Genomic DNA, 15595 nt, shown 5'->3' on the forward strand with positions numbered 1-15595 from the left:
TCCCTCCTCTCCTCCACTTCCTCCCTCCTTCCTTCCTATGTTCTCAAACTAGGGCCACACAGATCGCTGAAGCTGGTGCTTACTCTGATCTGTCGGGGCCAAAGAATTACTCACTGACAAATATTTTGAATGCCCGCTCTGGGATAAACTGTGACTTACTCAGTCGATGGAATATTATTCCACAGCTAAAATGAATGAACTTGTCTTACATGTCTTCATATGCGTAAATCACAAGAACATAATACTGAATGAAAAACAAAGCTGTAGAAAGATATCATTCATGCTAAAAAAAAAAAAAGAAAAAAACATAAAACTACTCCTGGTTAAGCAGTATTAAGTACTACATAATTATGTGGTAAATATATGACAATACAGTGGGATCGACATGATACCAAACACTACTAAAGTACTGACTTTAGAATGGTGGACACCACAGGATGAAAGGAGGAGAGGGATGGGGGAGAAACACTGAAGGAGCTTCTCTACCGATACTCTATTAAAAAAAAAAAAGGTAAACATATGCCAACTATTGACATTTAATATGTGTGGGTGGTGGCACACACAATAGCTATAGTTGCCTATTTATTTTTTTTAACACTTATGTATATCTGAAATACATCATAATTATTATTTTCCCAAGTTTAAGAGATTCTGTTATCAAAATATTGAAAGATTTCATTGTATGGAATCAAATCAACTGACTACAGTTGCAATTCCCTTAAAATAAGCAAGCATGAAAAATTCATGTTTGTAAAAACGACCAATTAGGGGCGTATTAATCACATTAAAAATGCATTCATTACATAATTCACAAAACAGAACATCTTATGCAATCAAAATTGCTCAATTTATAATAACGTGATTTGCATTTAACTTTTCTAAAATATTCCTACTTTATAAATCAAAGTACACCTGCTAATTCAGCTTTCCTGTGCATCTTTCAAGGGAGATTTGTCTGAGGATAATTTTAGATGAGAATTAAAGCTGCTAGTTTAGAAAGGTTCCCCCCCCCCGCAAAAGGGAAGAAAGCCTCACAGAATGGTCACAAACAATGAGATGATCATACATGGTCTTCCCCAAAATTCACATCGTAATTTATTTTTCAAATCAATCATCTGGACTCTAAGTGGCACTGTAAACACCTTGGGAAGAAAACTTTTTAACTTTTATGTTAAAAGTTTTGCTTTTAACATAAGTTAACCAGAGAGTACCCTCCGTTTACCTACAGGGGAGCACTGATGTCCGTGTCCCAGTGTCCATCAGAGCCGGTGTGACTTCTCTCCATCTCGCCTTTGTTTTCCTCCTCCTGGAGTTTCCTCCGAGCCTCTTCCTTGTCCTCGGCTCGCTTAAGACAGTAAGCTTTCTCCTGCTCTCTGATTCGTTGTTCAACTGCTGTGAAGTTCTGCAACGCCTGAATCCTTTCTGAACGCTCGATTTCTTTACCATCCAACCACTGGAACAACAACAACAAAAAAAAACCAGCCAATGCATTTATCCCAAAGTTTCAATTTGAATCAGCCCCAAGAGGACTTTACTTGCAAGACTAAAAATAATAAATAATGCACCTTAGTGATACGGAGTTGAAAGCAAAGTAATTAATGGGAAATATCATGAACTTTGATCTAAATCAGTGTTTTACTTCACACAATTAATACAGTTTACAAAGCATCTTTACTGGTAATAACAATAAATAGGTCTTCTGTGGAAACTGATTATTGATGACAAGCTCTCAAAGTATATTAATTCTATAACTGCTCACTGTGTTAAGAATTTTAATATCTCAGGTGAAGTCCCAAATGTTCTCTATGAGAAAGGGCCTTGTGTATTACCCAAAACTGAGCTCTAATGCAAATGGGCCCAGAACCAACCCACACCTTGATCTACCACTTGCCACCTTCAGAACAGTGAGATAAATTCCTGATGTTCAAGCTACCCTGTCTGCAGAACTTTGTTATCATAGCCCTAGGAAATAAGACGTCTGTTAGGACAAGTCTGGTCAAAGTAGATAACAAGCTTTCAGTGAAATGGTATGTACTGAAGAATCTATTTGCAGCAAAGATGTACAGAATGTACTTGCGGACACGCTGGGGGAAGGCAAGGGTGGGATGGACTGAGAGAGTAGCATTGACACTTGTACACTTCCGTGTGTATACACACACCACGTGTGAAACAGGCAGCTAGTGGGCAGCTGCTGAAGGGCACCAGGAGCTCAGCTCAGAGCTCTGTGATGACCTAGGAGGGCGGGAAGGGCCGGGGCAGGGAGGCCCACGAGGGTGGGGATATGACTGATTCACGGGCTTGTATGGCAGAAAGGAACACAACGTTGTAAAGGAATTTCCCCCCAATTAAAAGAAAAAACGATTCTGAAGTTTATCAGCCTGTTTTTAAATACTAGTAAACACATTTATGAGTACCATTCTTCAGAGAGGCTGTTGCCTGTTGTAGCAGCTGAATCACAACAGTCTTTCTGAAAGGAAAGACTTGACCTGAGACCTGGACATTACCCCAGAGGGAAGCAGGGAGTGTGGTTATTGTGAGAATGGTGGGCTTTTAGGTTCAAATCCCTCTGGGGCCACTTGCCAGGTGTGTCACCTTAAACAAGGAGCCCCAGCTTTCCAAGGCCAGCATCCTCATCTCAGGATGCCTCTAATCACCTCCCTCAAGGGTGCAGGATCATCAGCGATGCTGTGTCCCAAACCCCGGGAACAGCCCTGACCCGTGACTCAGGCTCCTGCCTGAGGGCCCACACGCCCCTAGCCCGGCAATGCCGGGCTGACCAGGCCCAGCTGGGATGACGACCCCACACCCTTCCAGGGACATGGCACATAGCATCCCTGTCTCTAAAATTCTGCTTCTTATCAGTTCATTTTTCAGAAAGTGCTCGTACAATGATGACTGGCCTGGACGATGTCTGAGCTACTATATCACTCATTCTAAATATATGTTCTATATTCAATTATCTGAGTTGTTCATTCTTTTAATCAAAGACATTTTACATTAGAAAAAAATGTATTATATTAATCCAGCAATTTTGCCTACACAGAAGACAGCAGTCTAAACACAAATGCCCTCTGAGGATGGAGGACAAGGCCTGGGAGAAAGCCAGGGCCTCCACACATTCTCTGTGCAGAGGCAAAATGCTGCTCCCGCTGCTGGGGGCGCGGGTCACCGAGAGGATGCAACTGAGAGCTGGACCCGGGCGATCACAGGCTCCTCACCCCGCCCCTGTCCTGGCAGGTGCGCTCTGCCCATTGTTCCCACACTAGGAGCTGTTCGGGGTGCAGCCTTGAGAGTGGAAGGTTCTGTTGAGACCCTCTGGACTGAACCCAGTTAAGGCCTCTCTACAAACCTGTGAGATTCTAGCTGGCGGGTGCAGACCCCTACTCATCTTATTGCCCAGAACAAGCTCGGTAAGGAAGCTTCCTTGCTTATGAGACCCGCCGCCTGCCAGTCTGTCTCCAGAGAGGCCGCCCCTTTCTCTGGCCTCTCCTTGCCCTCTGTGTATGGAGGCCTGTTCCACACTTCACCAGAGAAGTCTCGAGGTTTCAGACCAACACATGCAGGTCAGGAGCTCTTGGAGTTATTAACACATGAGCATTAATAGTGCTATTTAAATATTCTCGGGTGTAGGATTTCTCTAGAAACCGTGTGTTGTTTCCTGGTTTGCAAAAATATCAGATATGGGGAGATGCGGCAGAAGAAATTAAAACGTAGAGTTGCAGTTCTCAAATGAGGTCCCTGGACAGGTGGCATCAGAGTCACTCGAGAGCCTGTTCCGAATGCAAACTCTTGGATGCCCATCAGACCTACTGAGTGGGGTACTCAGGCAGGGGGATGGCGGCGGAGAGGGGGCAGTGAACATGAACCCTCTCTAAGCATTCCAAAGCATATGAGAGCCTGAGAATTAACATAGCAAGTGAGTTAATAAAAAGCAATAGTCTAAAAAAAAAAAGGCACAGGAGTTCAAGAGTATGAACTCACTCAGATGTGTCCAGTTCTGTGCAACCACATGGACCGTGGCCCACCCAGGCTCCTCTGTCCATGGGATTCTCCAGGCAAGAATAATGGAGTGGGTTGCTATTTCCTCCTCCAGGGGATCTTCCTGACCCAGGGATGGAGCCCACGTATCCACCTCAAAAGCCCTAAGCTTTTGGTGAGCTCTTAGTAATAAAGGACGCCCTCTATAACAATGACTTGAACCCATCAAGAAAGTTCAATTCAGCTCTGTGTGTTCTGAATGAGAAAGGAGAAAAATATGCCCATTTATTTTTCCAAACTTTATTAGAGTTATTAAAAAATTTTGAAAGTTCAGTGAGCCAAGGAATTCGTTTTGATTTTTCTGGACTATTCCATTCTCTAAAACAACACATTCTCTGGAAATGCTGGGAATATATCAGGAATCACTGTGTAGTTGCTTCTTTTCATTTTTTCCAAGAATTTCATATCATGGAGATAAAGCGTACCTTTAGCTGCTGAAGAGTTGCCACCACGAACTGTCTGTAGCCGTCAAAGTCAGCACAGGGGTTTCCCATGAGGAACAGCTCCTTCAGGTGGATGTTGCCTTGAAGGGTTTTAACACTGCTCAGCTCCCCGATGAAATTCACCGTCAGGTCAAGCTTTGTCAGCCCTTCACAGCCTGGTGGGAGAAAGGAAAAGAAAACAAAGCCCAGAAAGTCACCCCGGTAGTAAAACGTGCACAGAAGAAACATCACAGAAGAAACATCTGCAGGTCCTGGAAGTCTGTTCACTAACTGCACTGCGACCAAGGATGGGGTGGGGAGGCAGGGCGGGGGGCGTTCAGGAGGGAGGGGACATATGCATGACTGTGGCCGATTCATGTTGATGCACGGCAAAAACTATCACAAAGTTGTAATTATCCTCCAATTAAAACAAATAATAATTTTTAATGTTAAAAAAAAATGGCTTAGTCTTGATTCACTTTTCTGGGTCTCCCTTTACTTTCAATCCCTGAGTCCCTCAGGTCAAAGGAAATCCTCTTCGTGCCCATATCTGCAAACTCTGGGCTGTTGACATTTGGATTCAGTTACTAACTGGGGTGAAGAAGGTCAGGTATAAGCTGCTGCTGTGGGGGATGCTGCATCAGAACAAAGGTCCCTTTAGGGAAGGCACTGGAATCTGTGGTCCTGAGAATTTTACCAGGTACAGTGGTTAGGACTCATCTCAATGCAAAGGGTGATGGCAGGAATTCCCCCAAAGAGAAGGCATTCCATAAAATCAAGCCTCAGAATTCATCTTTATAAAATCACCAAAGAGACACAATGGCTCCAAGATCACCACGCACTGAACCGAAGATGTCAACAAATGCAACAAAAAGGAGTGCGGTCCTCAGAGGGATGACAGAAAAAAGGACAAGTCACTGAGCAGACTCTGTAGTAAATGTGACCCACCCAACTTTATTACAGAGATAGCCAGATGATATAGAAATCTGAATCAATTCCAAGTTTGAATTGACTCCCCTCACCTGAATTCCATGAGCACTTGGTAGTTAGGAGTGTAGACCTTGGAATTTGACAGACCTGAGTTCAAGTCCTAACTCTGACATGTCCTTGCTGTGTGATTTTGCAAAAGTCACAAGCCTCAGTCTTCTCATCTGCAGTTATAATAGTATTGGCACCTGGCTCAGAGGTGCTTGTGAAGACAATAAAAGATGATTCGTGTGAAGTACTTAGCACAGTGCCTGCCATTTAGGAAGCTTTGATAACCATGAGCTAGGATGAGAACCAGCCCAGTGAGCACCTGTCTGGTTCTCACGTGGCTTCTTAGCACATGTGCCTACAGGGAAACGGGGACACTTAGTTTCCATGGGCAGTGAGTTTACCATTTCTCACTACCAGCCAAAGAAGAGCTGACCTTGTTTCTACGGCAGCCCTGTGGGAGAGGTTCACATAAGGCTGTCTCCCCCGTGACCGGCTCACGGGTGCTGGATTAATATGGCAGATGTGGTAGGCATCAGTATCTAGAGAACCATCGCCAGCTGACAACCCAGTTCTACCTTGTTCTGTGCTCATTTCTTCAAACTTCTACATGCTCCACTTTTCCTATAGGCTTCCTGATTATACACTGCTTTTCTGTCATTGTTTTGCAGCTATATAACTTAGGGCAAACTTTGGTTCCTGATATCTTATGTTAACTTCACCAATATGAACCAGATTGGTTCTGAACTCAACCAGAATTCAGATTGGTTCATAGCTCTGCAATCGTGTCGCCGATGGCAAGGTGCTTCTCATTTCTAAAGGCTAGATGATGGAGCCAATCTCGCTGAATGACAGTGTTCTCGCCCCCTTACTGATCCTAGCACCTGTCTCCACCCTGTCTAGAATCCCACGTGTCCCTCCTCTCTAGTGATACCCAAAGCCAGTCTCTTCCAAATAAGTTAGTTCTAACTTAGCGCTTCCAGATATAGGTTCTTACCCTCTATTCATCCATCCATCTATTCAGGAGTTACTGGGTACCTATGTATAAGTTGCTGACCCAGGTCTTCAGGATAAAGTGATAAAAAATACCCATGGTATTTCACTTTAAGCTTATGTGCAGTGTGGAAAAAAAGAAGAGAATTGCAGGAAAAGAAAATTTAATATGCAAAGGCACCAAGAAGTGAATCTAGAGAGGTAGGCAGAACTCAGAGGTAGGCAATGCCCACTGAGACATCACAAGTCACCCTGACTCTACATTCACTGTTCTTCTATCTCAATCCCCATGGGCTCCACCCATAGTAGCTGGCCTCTACCCCCAACACTCTACTCTTCTAGTAGACTTGCTCCTCTAAAGGTGACCAGAGACCGTCCTGCTGACAGATCTAATAGACCGTCTTCAACACACTATGTCACTCGAAGAGTCTGCTGCATGTGGTGGGATTGACCATGGACTGTCCCTTAAATCCCCCAACTGTCTTGAAACAGGGATACTACTCTCTCCGTGTTTTCCTTTATAATGCCATCTATTCCTCTTGATCTTTCACAGGCTTTTCCACCCCATCAGTGGTGATATAACCCAGATTTCCATCAATGACCCAATACTCCCCTCTCCTTATGGTCCTTATGACAATAGTCATGTTCACTGGTTTTACTAACCCCAGATTCCAATGACTCCCAAACAAGAAACCCATATCTGACCATCCAACTGAACACCACACTCCTGTTTCTACACGTCTGCAAAACATTCCACATTCAACACGTCCAGACTGAATTCTCCACATTTTCTCTCACTTTCAACTCCTCAAAACAGCTTTTCTGCCTTCTTTATGTCTAGACGTTATTGATGTCATCAACATTTTGTATCAGACATGATTTGTTTCCGTTTGTATCTGACTGTATCACTTTGACTTTTGAAACTGTGTGTTGTATTACTAAGGTAAAATATGAATTATTAAAAAGACGAATACCTAAAATACACAAGAACAACTCAACACTTTTATATATTTGAGATTCAGCTACATAGGTGAAGGAAACTCAGTAACTTCTTATCTTCAAAACTGAATTTTTAATATATTGGCAAGGTTATCATATAAATTTTTTTTTTTTCAGCATTCTACCTATCAATACATAAAACAGGCCCTTAAATGTTTCTTTTTCCGCTTGATCCAGAATTTCATTGGGGAGGAAAAGGTCCTGGTCAAATACATCAACTGGGAACAGGTAATTTGTACAAAACTGTTCAGAACAGTTCTATTCACAAGAGCAAACATAATTAAAAACACCTCCAGTGCCAAACAATAAACAGTTATTTAAAACACATCAATATACTTGATAATTCAGTCATTAAATCATAATAATGTGAACTCAGTCACTATATGAAGAATAAATATGAAACTAAACAAATAAATATAATTAAGTTTATATCTCTGTGCCTGTATGTTTCTTTATATTAGCAAAAAAAAAATGTTAGATGGATTTTGTGAAGTGTAAAGGATATATCTGGGGGAGTCTGACTTAAGATACAGGTTGCCTGGTATTTCTTAAGTTTACTTTGGGACACTTGAGAGATATTTTAACTATATTTTCTTCCATATAAGAAAAGACTGACATTTGGAAGACTCCAACAAACTAAAAGATTCAGATAATTTTTGGATTTTGCTGTAATTTTGTAGATGCAGAACCCTCCAAATGTTCATTATGTTTTTCAAAGTGATGAATCTTAATTTTTCTTCTGCTAGGCTTACACATAAGCAATTAAGCCACATCTGCCATTTGAAAGAACAATTCCTGCTGAACTAGCCAGCCAGAGAAAACCTCCTCTTTGGAGTTAGGGTACCCCTGCCTTCAACTGTGTCCCACCCTTTATCCTCTGTGCTGAGAAGATCCAGTTTAGCGGCCCATAGGGGTCTGAATGTCACTGAAACCAACACGGTGATTTCCGAAGGGGGAGAGCTGGCACTCACAGAAGCCCCTCCCGTCTTCCCAGGTTAGGGTAGGTGAGGAGGAGCGATGGAAAAAAATACCTACTTGATTCTATCCTGGTGAATCCACAACAAGAAAAAAAAGAAAGAGGGATACAGTTATGGTTTGCCATCCAGCAAAACGAACAAACAAAAATCCAGCTTACGTTTAAGATTACACTGAGATTGACTCAAGTAGGTGAGCTGAGTATATACACCCTCCTCTCTACATCAAACATTTAAATCAAACAAAAAGTACACATTTGCCAAATGACAAGGCACCCACCCCTCCCTACTGCCCAGCTCCCCAGGCAATCCTGAGCCCAGTGCATCTGCATTAGAGCTGGAAGGCAGAGCACCAAATGAGGACGTGTCCACTGAAGACCAAGCTCCCAAAGCTCAAAGACAACAGTGACAATGCTGCCCTCTAGTGGTCTGTGGCCAACACACACCGCAAAACCCAGAATTCCACACCTTTTGGATTCCTTGCTAAGGAAAAAAGAACAAGCCCTGGACAAGCCAACTGAGAGGGAGAGTTTAAATTCTTTCTCTGACATCATAGACTGACACTTCACTACTACAGAACATAGATATAAGGCAGATTTTGTTATTTCATGCGTTCACATGAGACTATGGTAACCAGGCTGGAGAGTGGTATCTGAGAGGGAGCTAAGGCAGAAAGATGCCAGTGATGGAAAGAACCATCTCAGCTCCAGCACTGATGATGGTTTGGGGGCTTTCTTAGTGATGACGCTGCAGGTTTTGAGGATGAACATTAAAAATGTATGACAAATATTTATGTCTTTATTGATATACAACCTCGATGGCCACTGAAATACCAATGTCGACACTGTGAGACAAATAGGCTAAAGTCCAACACAACCTAAGTAATGTCCTCCTAATTTTAGCCGTTGGCAGGTGGGAGTGGGGTGGGCAGAGCGGCTTGCCTGCTCCACGCCCCTGCCCGCTCACGGAGTCCACGTGGTGCTGCCAGCTAGGCAAGAGGCTGGATGTGTAAACACAGCCTCACAACTGCAGAGTGAGCCCACACAGGCACCTAAATCAACCAAAGCCTTTGCGGCTTCAGCAGACACTGAGTGGTACTGGATGCTGAGGGGGAAAAATAACAGCACAAAAGAGAAGCCTGCAAAGTGTAAAACAGGAAACCTCCCAGAACGTAGAACAATACGACAACGTGGTTTAAATAAGGAACACAGGGGAAGTGACATGGAAGATCAACCTAGTAGGACGTTCTATTAGATTAAAGGAAGTTCTAGGGGAGATCAGAGAAAACAGGGGATGGACATGCCTGTTACCTCAGTTGTGGTGATGGTTTCACGTGTGTGTGCATAGGTCCAAACTCAACAAACTGTATACATTAAACATGTGCAGGTTTCTGTACATTGATTAAACCTCAATAAAGTTATTGAAGAAGAAAGAACCCATTGGATTCCAAAGAACACCAATGAGGAAGTTGACAAGAAAACCCACAAAATGGGAGAAGATATCAACAAATCATTTATTTGATTGGACTCCAGCATTCAAAACATAAAAATAAGTCTTACAATTCAACAGTCAAACAACAAATAAGCTGGTAGAAAATGGGCAAAGATTTTGAATAAAGAAGATTTCTCCAAAGAAGATACACAAATGGCCACTAAGCACATTTTTAAAAATGCCCAAACTCATTAGCCATTAGGCGAATGCAAATCAGAACAACAATGAGATACCACTCCACACCCACTAGGATGACTACTACAAAAATAAATAAATAAAAACAGAAAATGACAAGTGTTTGTCAGGATGGAGCCCTCATAAATTGCTAGTGGGAGTGGCAAATGGTGTGACTGCTTTGGAAAACATTTGGCAGTTCCTGAAAATAGAATTAAGCACAGAGTCACCATGTGACCCAGGAATTACATTCCTAGGTATACTAAACTAACAGAAAATATAAGTTTATGCAAAAACTTGTACATGAATGTTCACAGAGGCTATACTCACAATAACCAAAAAGTGGATACAACTCAAACATGCATCGGCTAATGAACAGGTAAACAAAATGAGGTGTATCCATATTGGAATATTATTGAATGTCATTATTATTATTATTTGGAATACTATTATCATTATTGGAATATTATTTAGCCCTTAAAAGGATTAAGTACTGATGCATCCTACAATATGGATGGACCTTGGACACATTAGGCTAAGAAGTCAGAAGACCAAATATTGTCCATATATTCTTTGATTCCACTTACATGACATGTTCAGGATGGGAAAATCTATGGAGACAGAAAGCAGATTAGGGGTTGTTAGAGGCTGGGATAGGAGGTGAATGGGGAGTGAATGCTAATGAATATGGGGATTTCTTTGGGGGTGATGAAAATGTTCCAGAATTAGATAGTGATGATGGGTCCACAACCTTGCAAATATACTAAAAATCACTGAATCACGTATTTTCAGACAGTGAATTTTATGTTGTTGTTCAGCCGCTAAGTCATGTCTGCCTCTGTGACCCCAAAGACTGTTACGTAAATTATATCTCAAATTTCAAAGTACTAAATGGTCCAAATATTTCCATTTGGAAACATTTACATGATAAATCTGAAGTACATTAGAGAGATTAAATGTTAAGAATGAAATGACTATACTTAGAACTTTGATGGAATATATCTGTATTCAGAAATCATAAAGAAGAAAAAGACTGATAAATTGGACTATACCCATTTCAAAAATAAGACTTCTGAACAATACCAGCATCTTGATTGAAACAAAATAGCAGGCTCAAGAGAAAAGATTTATAACATATATAACGAGGTATTAATATCTGGAATGTATAAGAGCACATGAAGAAAAATCAGTAGGAAAAAAAGCCAAAAGTTATGAAACAGTTATTCACATAAGAAAAAATACAAATATTCAATAAACATCTGAAAGCTTATATGGAAGACCAATAATAATGTGAAGTACAAATTTTAAAATTTGCTAGAAAACAATGTCTTCTGATCACTAAGAAAAGATAGCTTATAAAAAGCATTAGTGAAGCTGGGGGGAAAATGGGTATTCACATTGACCACCAATACAAGTGGAAATCAATGCAACCTTCTTGGAGAACAATATTTTCCAAAACTATGTATGTTAAAACCAAGGAATTCTAAGAATTTACCCTAGAAAAAAATTTACACATGTACACAGAGTGCAATATAGAAAGATGCTAATTGCAGCCAATCTGTTAGAGCAAAACGCTGGAACCATCCAAGTGTCCATCTGCAGATCAATGGTTGGATAACAGTCTACAATCATCCCATCATCCAGGGCTCCCCACCTTTCCTGGATATCAGAAAAACAAGGCAATTTCATGGAAGAAATTCATTTTGAAAACAATATTCATAGTATGATCCCATTGATACAAAGCAAAATGTAGTAATACCACCTTCTATACACCAGAGGGTTAATACCACTGACTCAGGGAAGGAAGCTGGGTTAGGAAGGGGCCAAGGGGACTTCCACTATTGAATTTATGTATCTTACTATCATCTGACTTTTTCCAACGAGAATGACAAATATAAGACTGAGGTAAAATGTTAATTTGAAAAGTCTACCTATTGTTTAAGCAATACTGTTTAAGTCTAATCTTAAATATCAATTTTAATTAATAAATAAATTATTAGAAGAAAGTTCTTACCTTCTAGATTTTCAATTTTTTCAATGTTGTTTAAAGCCAAATTCAAATATTCAAGTTTCTTGAGTTTGCTAACATTTTCTGAAACATACAAATAATGGAATTAGTTAACTTTCAAGATAAAAGACATTTTTACATAATCTGTTATGAAAATGACAACAAGAGTCTAAGAATCGTTATGGTTATCCAAAATCATGTTGCTTTTCCAAACCTGTACCTGTACATCAGACATGGCTGGTTGTCTACTCAGCGTCCGTTTCTCCCTTGCTTCTTCCCGAGGGAACCCAGTTCTGCTCATGTCTCTGCTCAGCCCTAACTCTGGGGTTAGGCTTAACCACGCAGGCCCAGTGCATGGCAATCCCATGTTCCTTGGTAGTGACAGCTCGGGAGCCCAGGCCGAGTCGTCCTGCCCAGGGCAGTCTCCTGGCAACTGTGGTACAAGGCAGGGCATGCGTAGCCTGTGCTCCTGATCAGATGAGAGGCGACGGCCTGTGTTTCATGCTTGTGAATTTCCTTTCTCTTTTTCCTGTGTGTGTGCTCAGTTGCTCAGTCTTGTCTGACTCTTTGCAACCCTTTGGACTGCAGCCTGCCAGGCTCCTCTGTCCATGGGATTTTCCAGGCGAGAATGGAAACACTATCTTTACTGACTCCCAGTCATCTTGCAAAGCTGAAGGAATCAGCTGTAGGATGAAGCCCACAGTGCCTGGTGCAGCAGAGAGAAGGAACCGACCAACCAACCCTGGAGACTGGCCTGTCTCTAGAGTTAATAGTTGGGTTACAGGACAGATTTCCTCACTGCTAAGTCATCTTGAGTTGTGTTTCCCTTTGCTTGAAGTCAAAATCATTCTGATACAGGATTATGGTTTTAAATAAATATGCAAGCCCAGATAGGCAAAGCAAAAGCATAAATAAGTCAAGGGATCATTCTAGGATGGGGCCCTTTAAAAACAGCTTAAATAATACCATAGCTTACATTGCTGAGTGCTTATTACAAGCCATACAATTTTCTAAGCATTCTGCATATTATCTCATTTAATCTTCCTAATAACCCTATGAAGTAAAAACTACTGCTGTCTCCCTTATACAAATGAGAACATCAAGGTGCAGAAAATTAATCCAGTTATTCAAGGTTAAGTGGCAAAGCCAGGAAATCTGACTGCAGAGTCTGGCACTAAATCATTACATTGCACTTTTAAAGGAGAGTCCTTTCTAAGACAACATGAATACAGAAAACCCTGCTAAGAAACATGCATCAGGGCAGGCTCACTTAACACTTCCTCTGCACCATTTTCCAGGGATATTGTGACAGTCAAATATGATGATTTATAACCAGCACCTTTATCATCATCAATATTCATCTAAAATTTATAAATATCATATATTTGCTTCCATAGACCTGAGAATAAAAATTTACCTGAGCCTCAGTTTACTCATCTTTTTAAATGAGGATTTTTGAACAATAAGCTTCTCTCAGCAATTATACCATTCTAAGCGATACTGATGCTGACAAGAGTTCCAAACCAATATCCGAGTATTTGATCATCAGAGATTTGTAGAGCTCTAGGTGCCAAAGGTTATAATAGAGTGTCTAGTCCATACCCCAAACAGAAATACATATAGTTATCATTGTTAAAACTGCACAATAAAATACCTTTCCTTCTCCATTTTTGTTATATGTATAACCCTCTAAATGCTAAACTATATAACCTCTAAATGCTAACTGGTAGAAGAAAAGTTAAGATTTGTTTTGTAAGGGTTTCCTAATTAAATCAAGGACAATGGGCCAAATTGGTCAGAAAAAAAAAAACAAAACAAATCTCTATAACGAAAAATATACAGAGCTTCCTGGGTACCTGGAACAGGGGGTTAGTGTTCTAGACCAAACCACCCTGGGATCAGTTCCCACGCAAAGGCTATATAAAACCAGACCTACAAACCCATCCCCAGGAGCTGACTGTGGCTCAGATCATGAACTCCTTATTGCAAAATTCAGATTTAAATTGAAGAAAGTATGGACAACCACCACTGGACCATTCATGTAAAATCTAAATCAAATCCCTTATGACCATACAGTGGAAGTGACAGATTCGAAGGATTAGATCTGACAGAGAGCCTGAGGAACTATGAACAGAGGTTCATAAGAATGCACAGGAGGTAGTGATTAAAACCATCCCCAAGAAGAAGAAATGCAAAAAGGCAAAATGGTTGTCTGAGGAAGCCTTACAAATAGCTGAGAAAAGAAGAGAAGTGAAAGGCAAAGGAGGAAAGGAAAGATATACCCATTTGAATGAAGAGTTCCAAAGAATAGCAAGGAGAGATAAGAAAGCCTTCCTCAGTGATCAATGCAAAGAAATAGAGGAAAACAATAGAATGGGAAAGACTAGACATCTCTTCAAATAAATCAGAGATACCAAGGGAACATTTCATGCAAAGATGGGCACAATAAAGGACAGAAACAGAATGGACTTAACAGAAGCAGAAGATATTAAGAAGAGGTGGCAAGAATACACAGAAGAACTATACAAAAAAGATCTTCATGACCCAGATAACCATGATGGTGTGATCACTCACCTAGAGTTAGACATCCTGGAATCCAAAATCAAGTGGGTCTTAAGAAGCATCACTACAAACAAAGCTAGTAGAGTGATGGAATTCCAGCTGAGCCATTCCAAGTCCTAAAAAATGATGCTGTGAAAGTGCTACACTCAATATGCCAGCAGATTCAGAAAACTCAGCAGTAGCTACAGGACTACAAAAGGTTAGTTCCTATTCCAGTCCCAAAGAAATGCAATGCCAAAGAATGTTCAAAATACTGCACAATTGCACTCATCTCACATGCTAGCAAAATAATGCTCAAAATTCTCCAAGTGAGGCTTCAACAGTACGTGAACTGAGAATTTCCAGATGTTCAAGCTGGATTTAGAAAAGTCAGAGGAACCAGAGATCAAATTGCCAACATCCACTGGATCATAGAAAAGGCAAGAAAATTCCAGAAAAAGATCTACTTCTGTTTCATTGACTATGCTAAAGTCTTTGAGTGTGTGGATCACAACAAACTGTGTAAAATTCTTCAAGAGATGGGAATACCAGACCACCTGATCTGCCTCCTGAGAAATATGTATGCAGGTCAAGAAGTAACAGTTAGAACTGGACATGGAACAACAGACTGGTTCCAAATTGAGAAAGGAGTATGTCAAGGCTGTATATTGTCACCTTGCTTACTTAACTTACATGCAGATTTCAGTTCAGTTCAGTTGCTCAGTCATGTCTGACTCTTTGTGACCCCATGGGCTGCAGCACGCTAGGCCTCCCTGTCCATCACCAACTCCTGGAGTTTATCCAAACTCAAGTCAATTGAGTCAGTGATGCCATCCAACCATCTCATCCTTTGTCGTCCCCTTTTCTCCCATCTTCAATCTTTCCCAGCATCAGGGTCTTTTCAAATGAGTCAGCTCTTCATGTCTGGTGGCCAAAGTATTGGGAGTTTCAGCTTCAACATCAGTCCTTCCAATGAACAC

The 15595-nt window shown here is 41.1% G+C and overlaps 1 protein-coding gene across 11 annotated transcripts in view; it reads right to left on the reverse strand.

Annotated features, from left to right (window-relative positions):
- DNAAF11 (dynein axonemal assembly factor 11) overlaps nt 1-15595 on the reverse strand; it is a 71509-nt gene that overhangs the window by 39120 nt on the left and 16794 nt on the right. For all 11 annotated transcript variants that reach the window (XM_043483957.1, XM_043483956.1, XM_043483955.1 and 8 more), the window contains exons 3-5: nt 12081-12158; nt 4464-4636; nt 1227-1453 (exon numbers count right to left, since the gene is read on the reverse strand). In XM_043483957.1, coding sequence (XP_043339892.1) covers nt 1227-1453; nt 4464-4636; nt 12081-12158 — 478 coding nt within the window. The remainder of the gene's footprint in view (nt 1-1226; nt 1454-4463; nt 4637-12080; nt 12159-15595) is intronic.

The sequence above is a fragment of the Cervus canadensis genome, chromosome 12 (assembly GCF_019320065.1).
Source record: "Cervus canadensis isolate Bull #8, Minnesota chromosome 12, ASM1932006v1, whole genome shotgun sequence".
Lineage (NCBI taxonomy): Eukaryota > Metazoa > Chordata > Mammalia > Artiodactyla > Cervidae > Cervus > Cervus canadensis.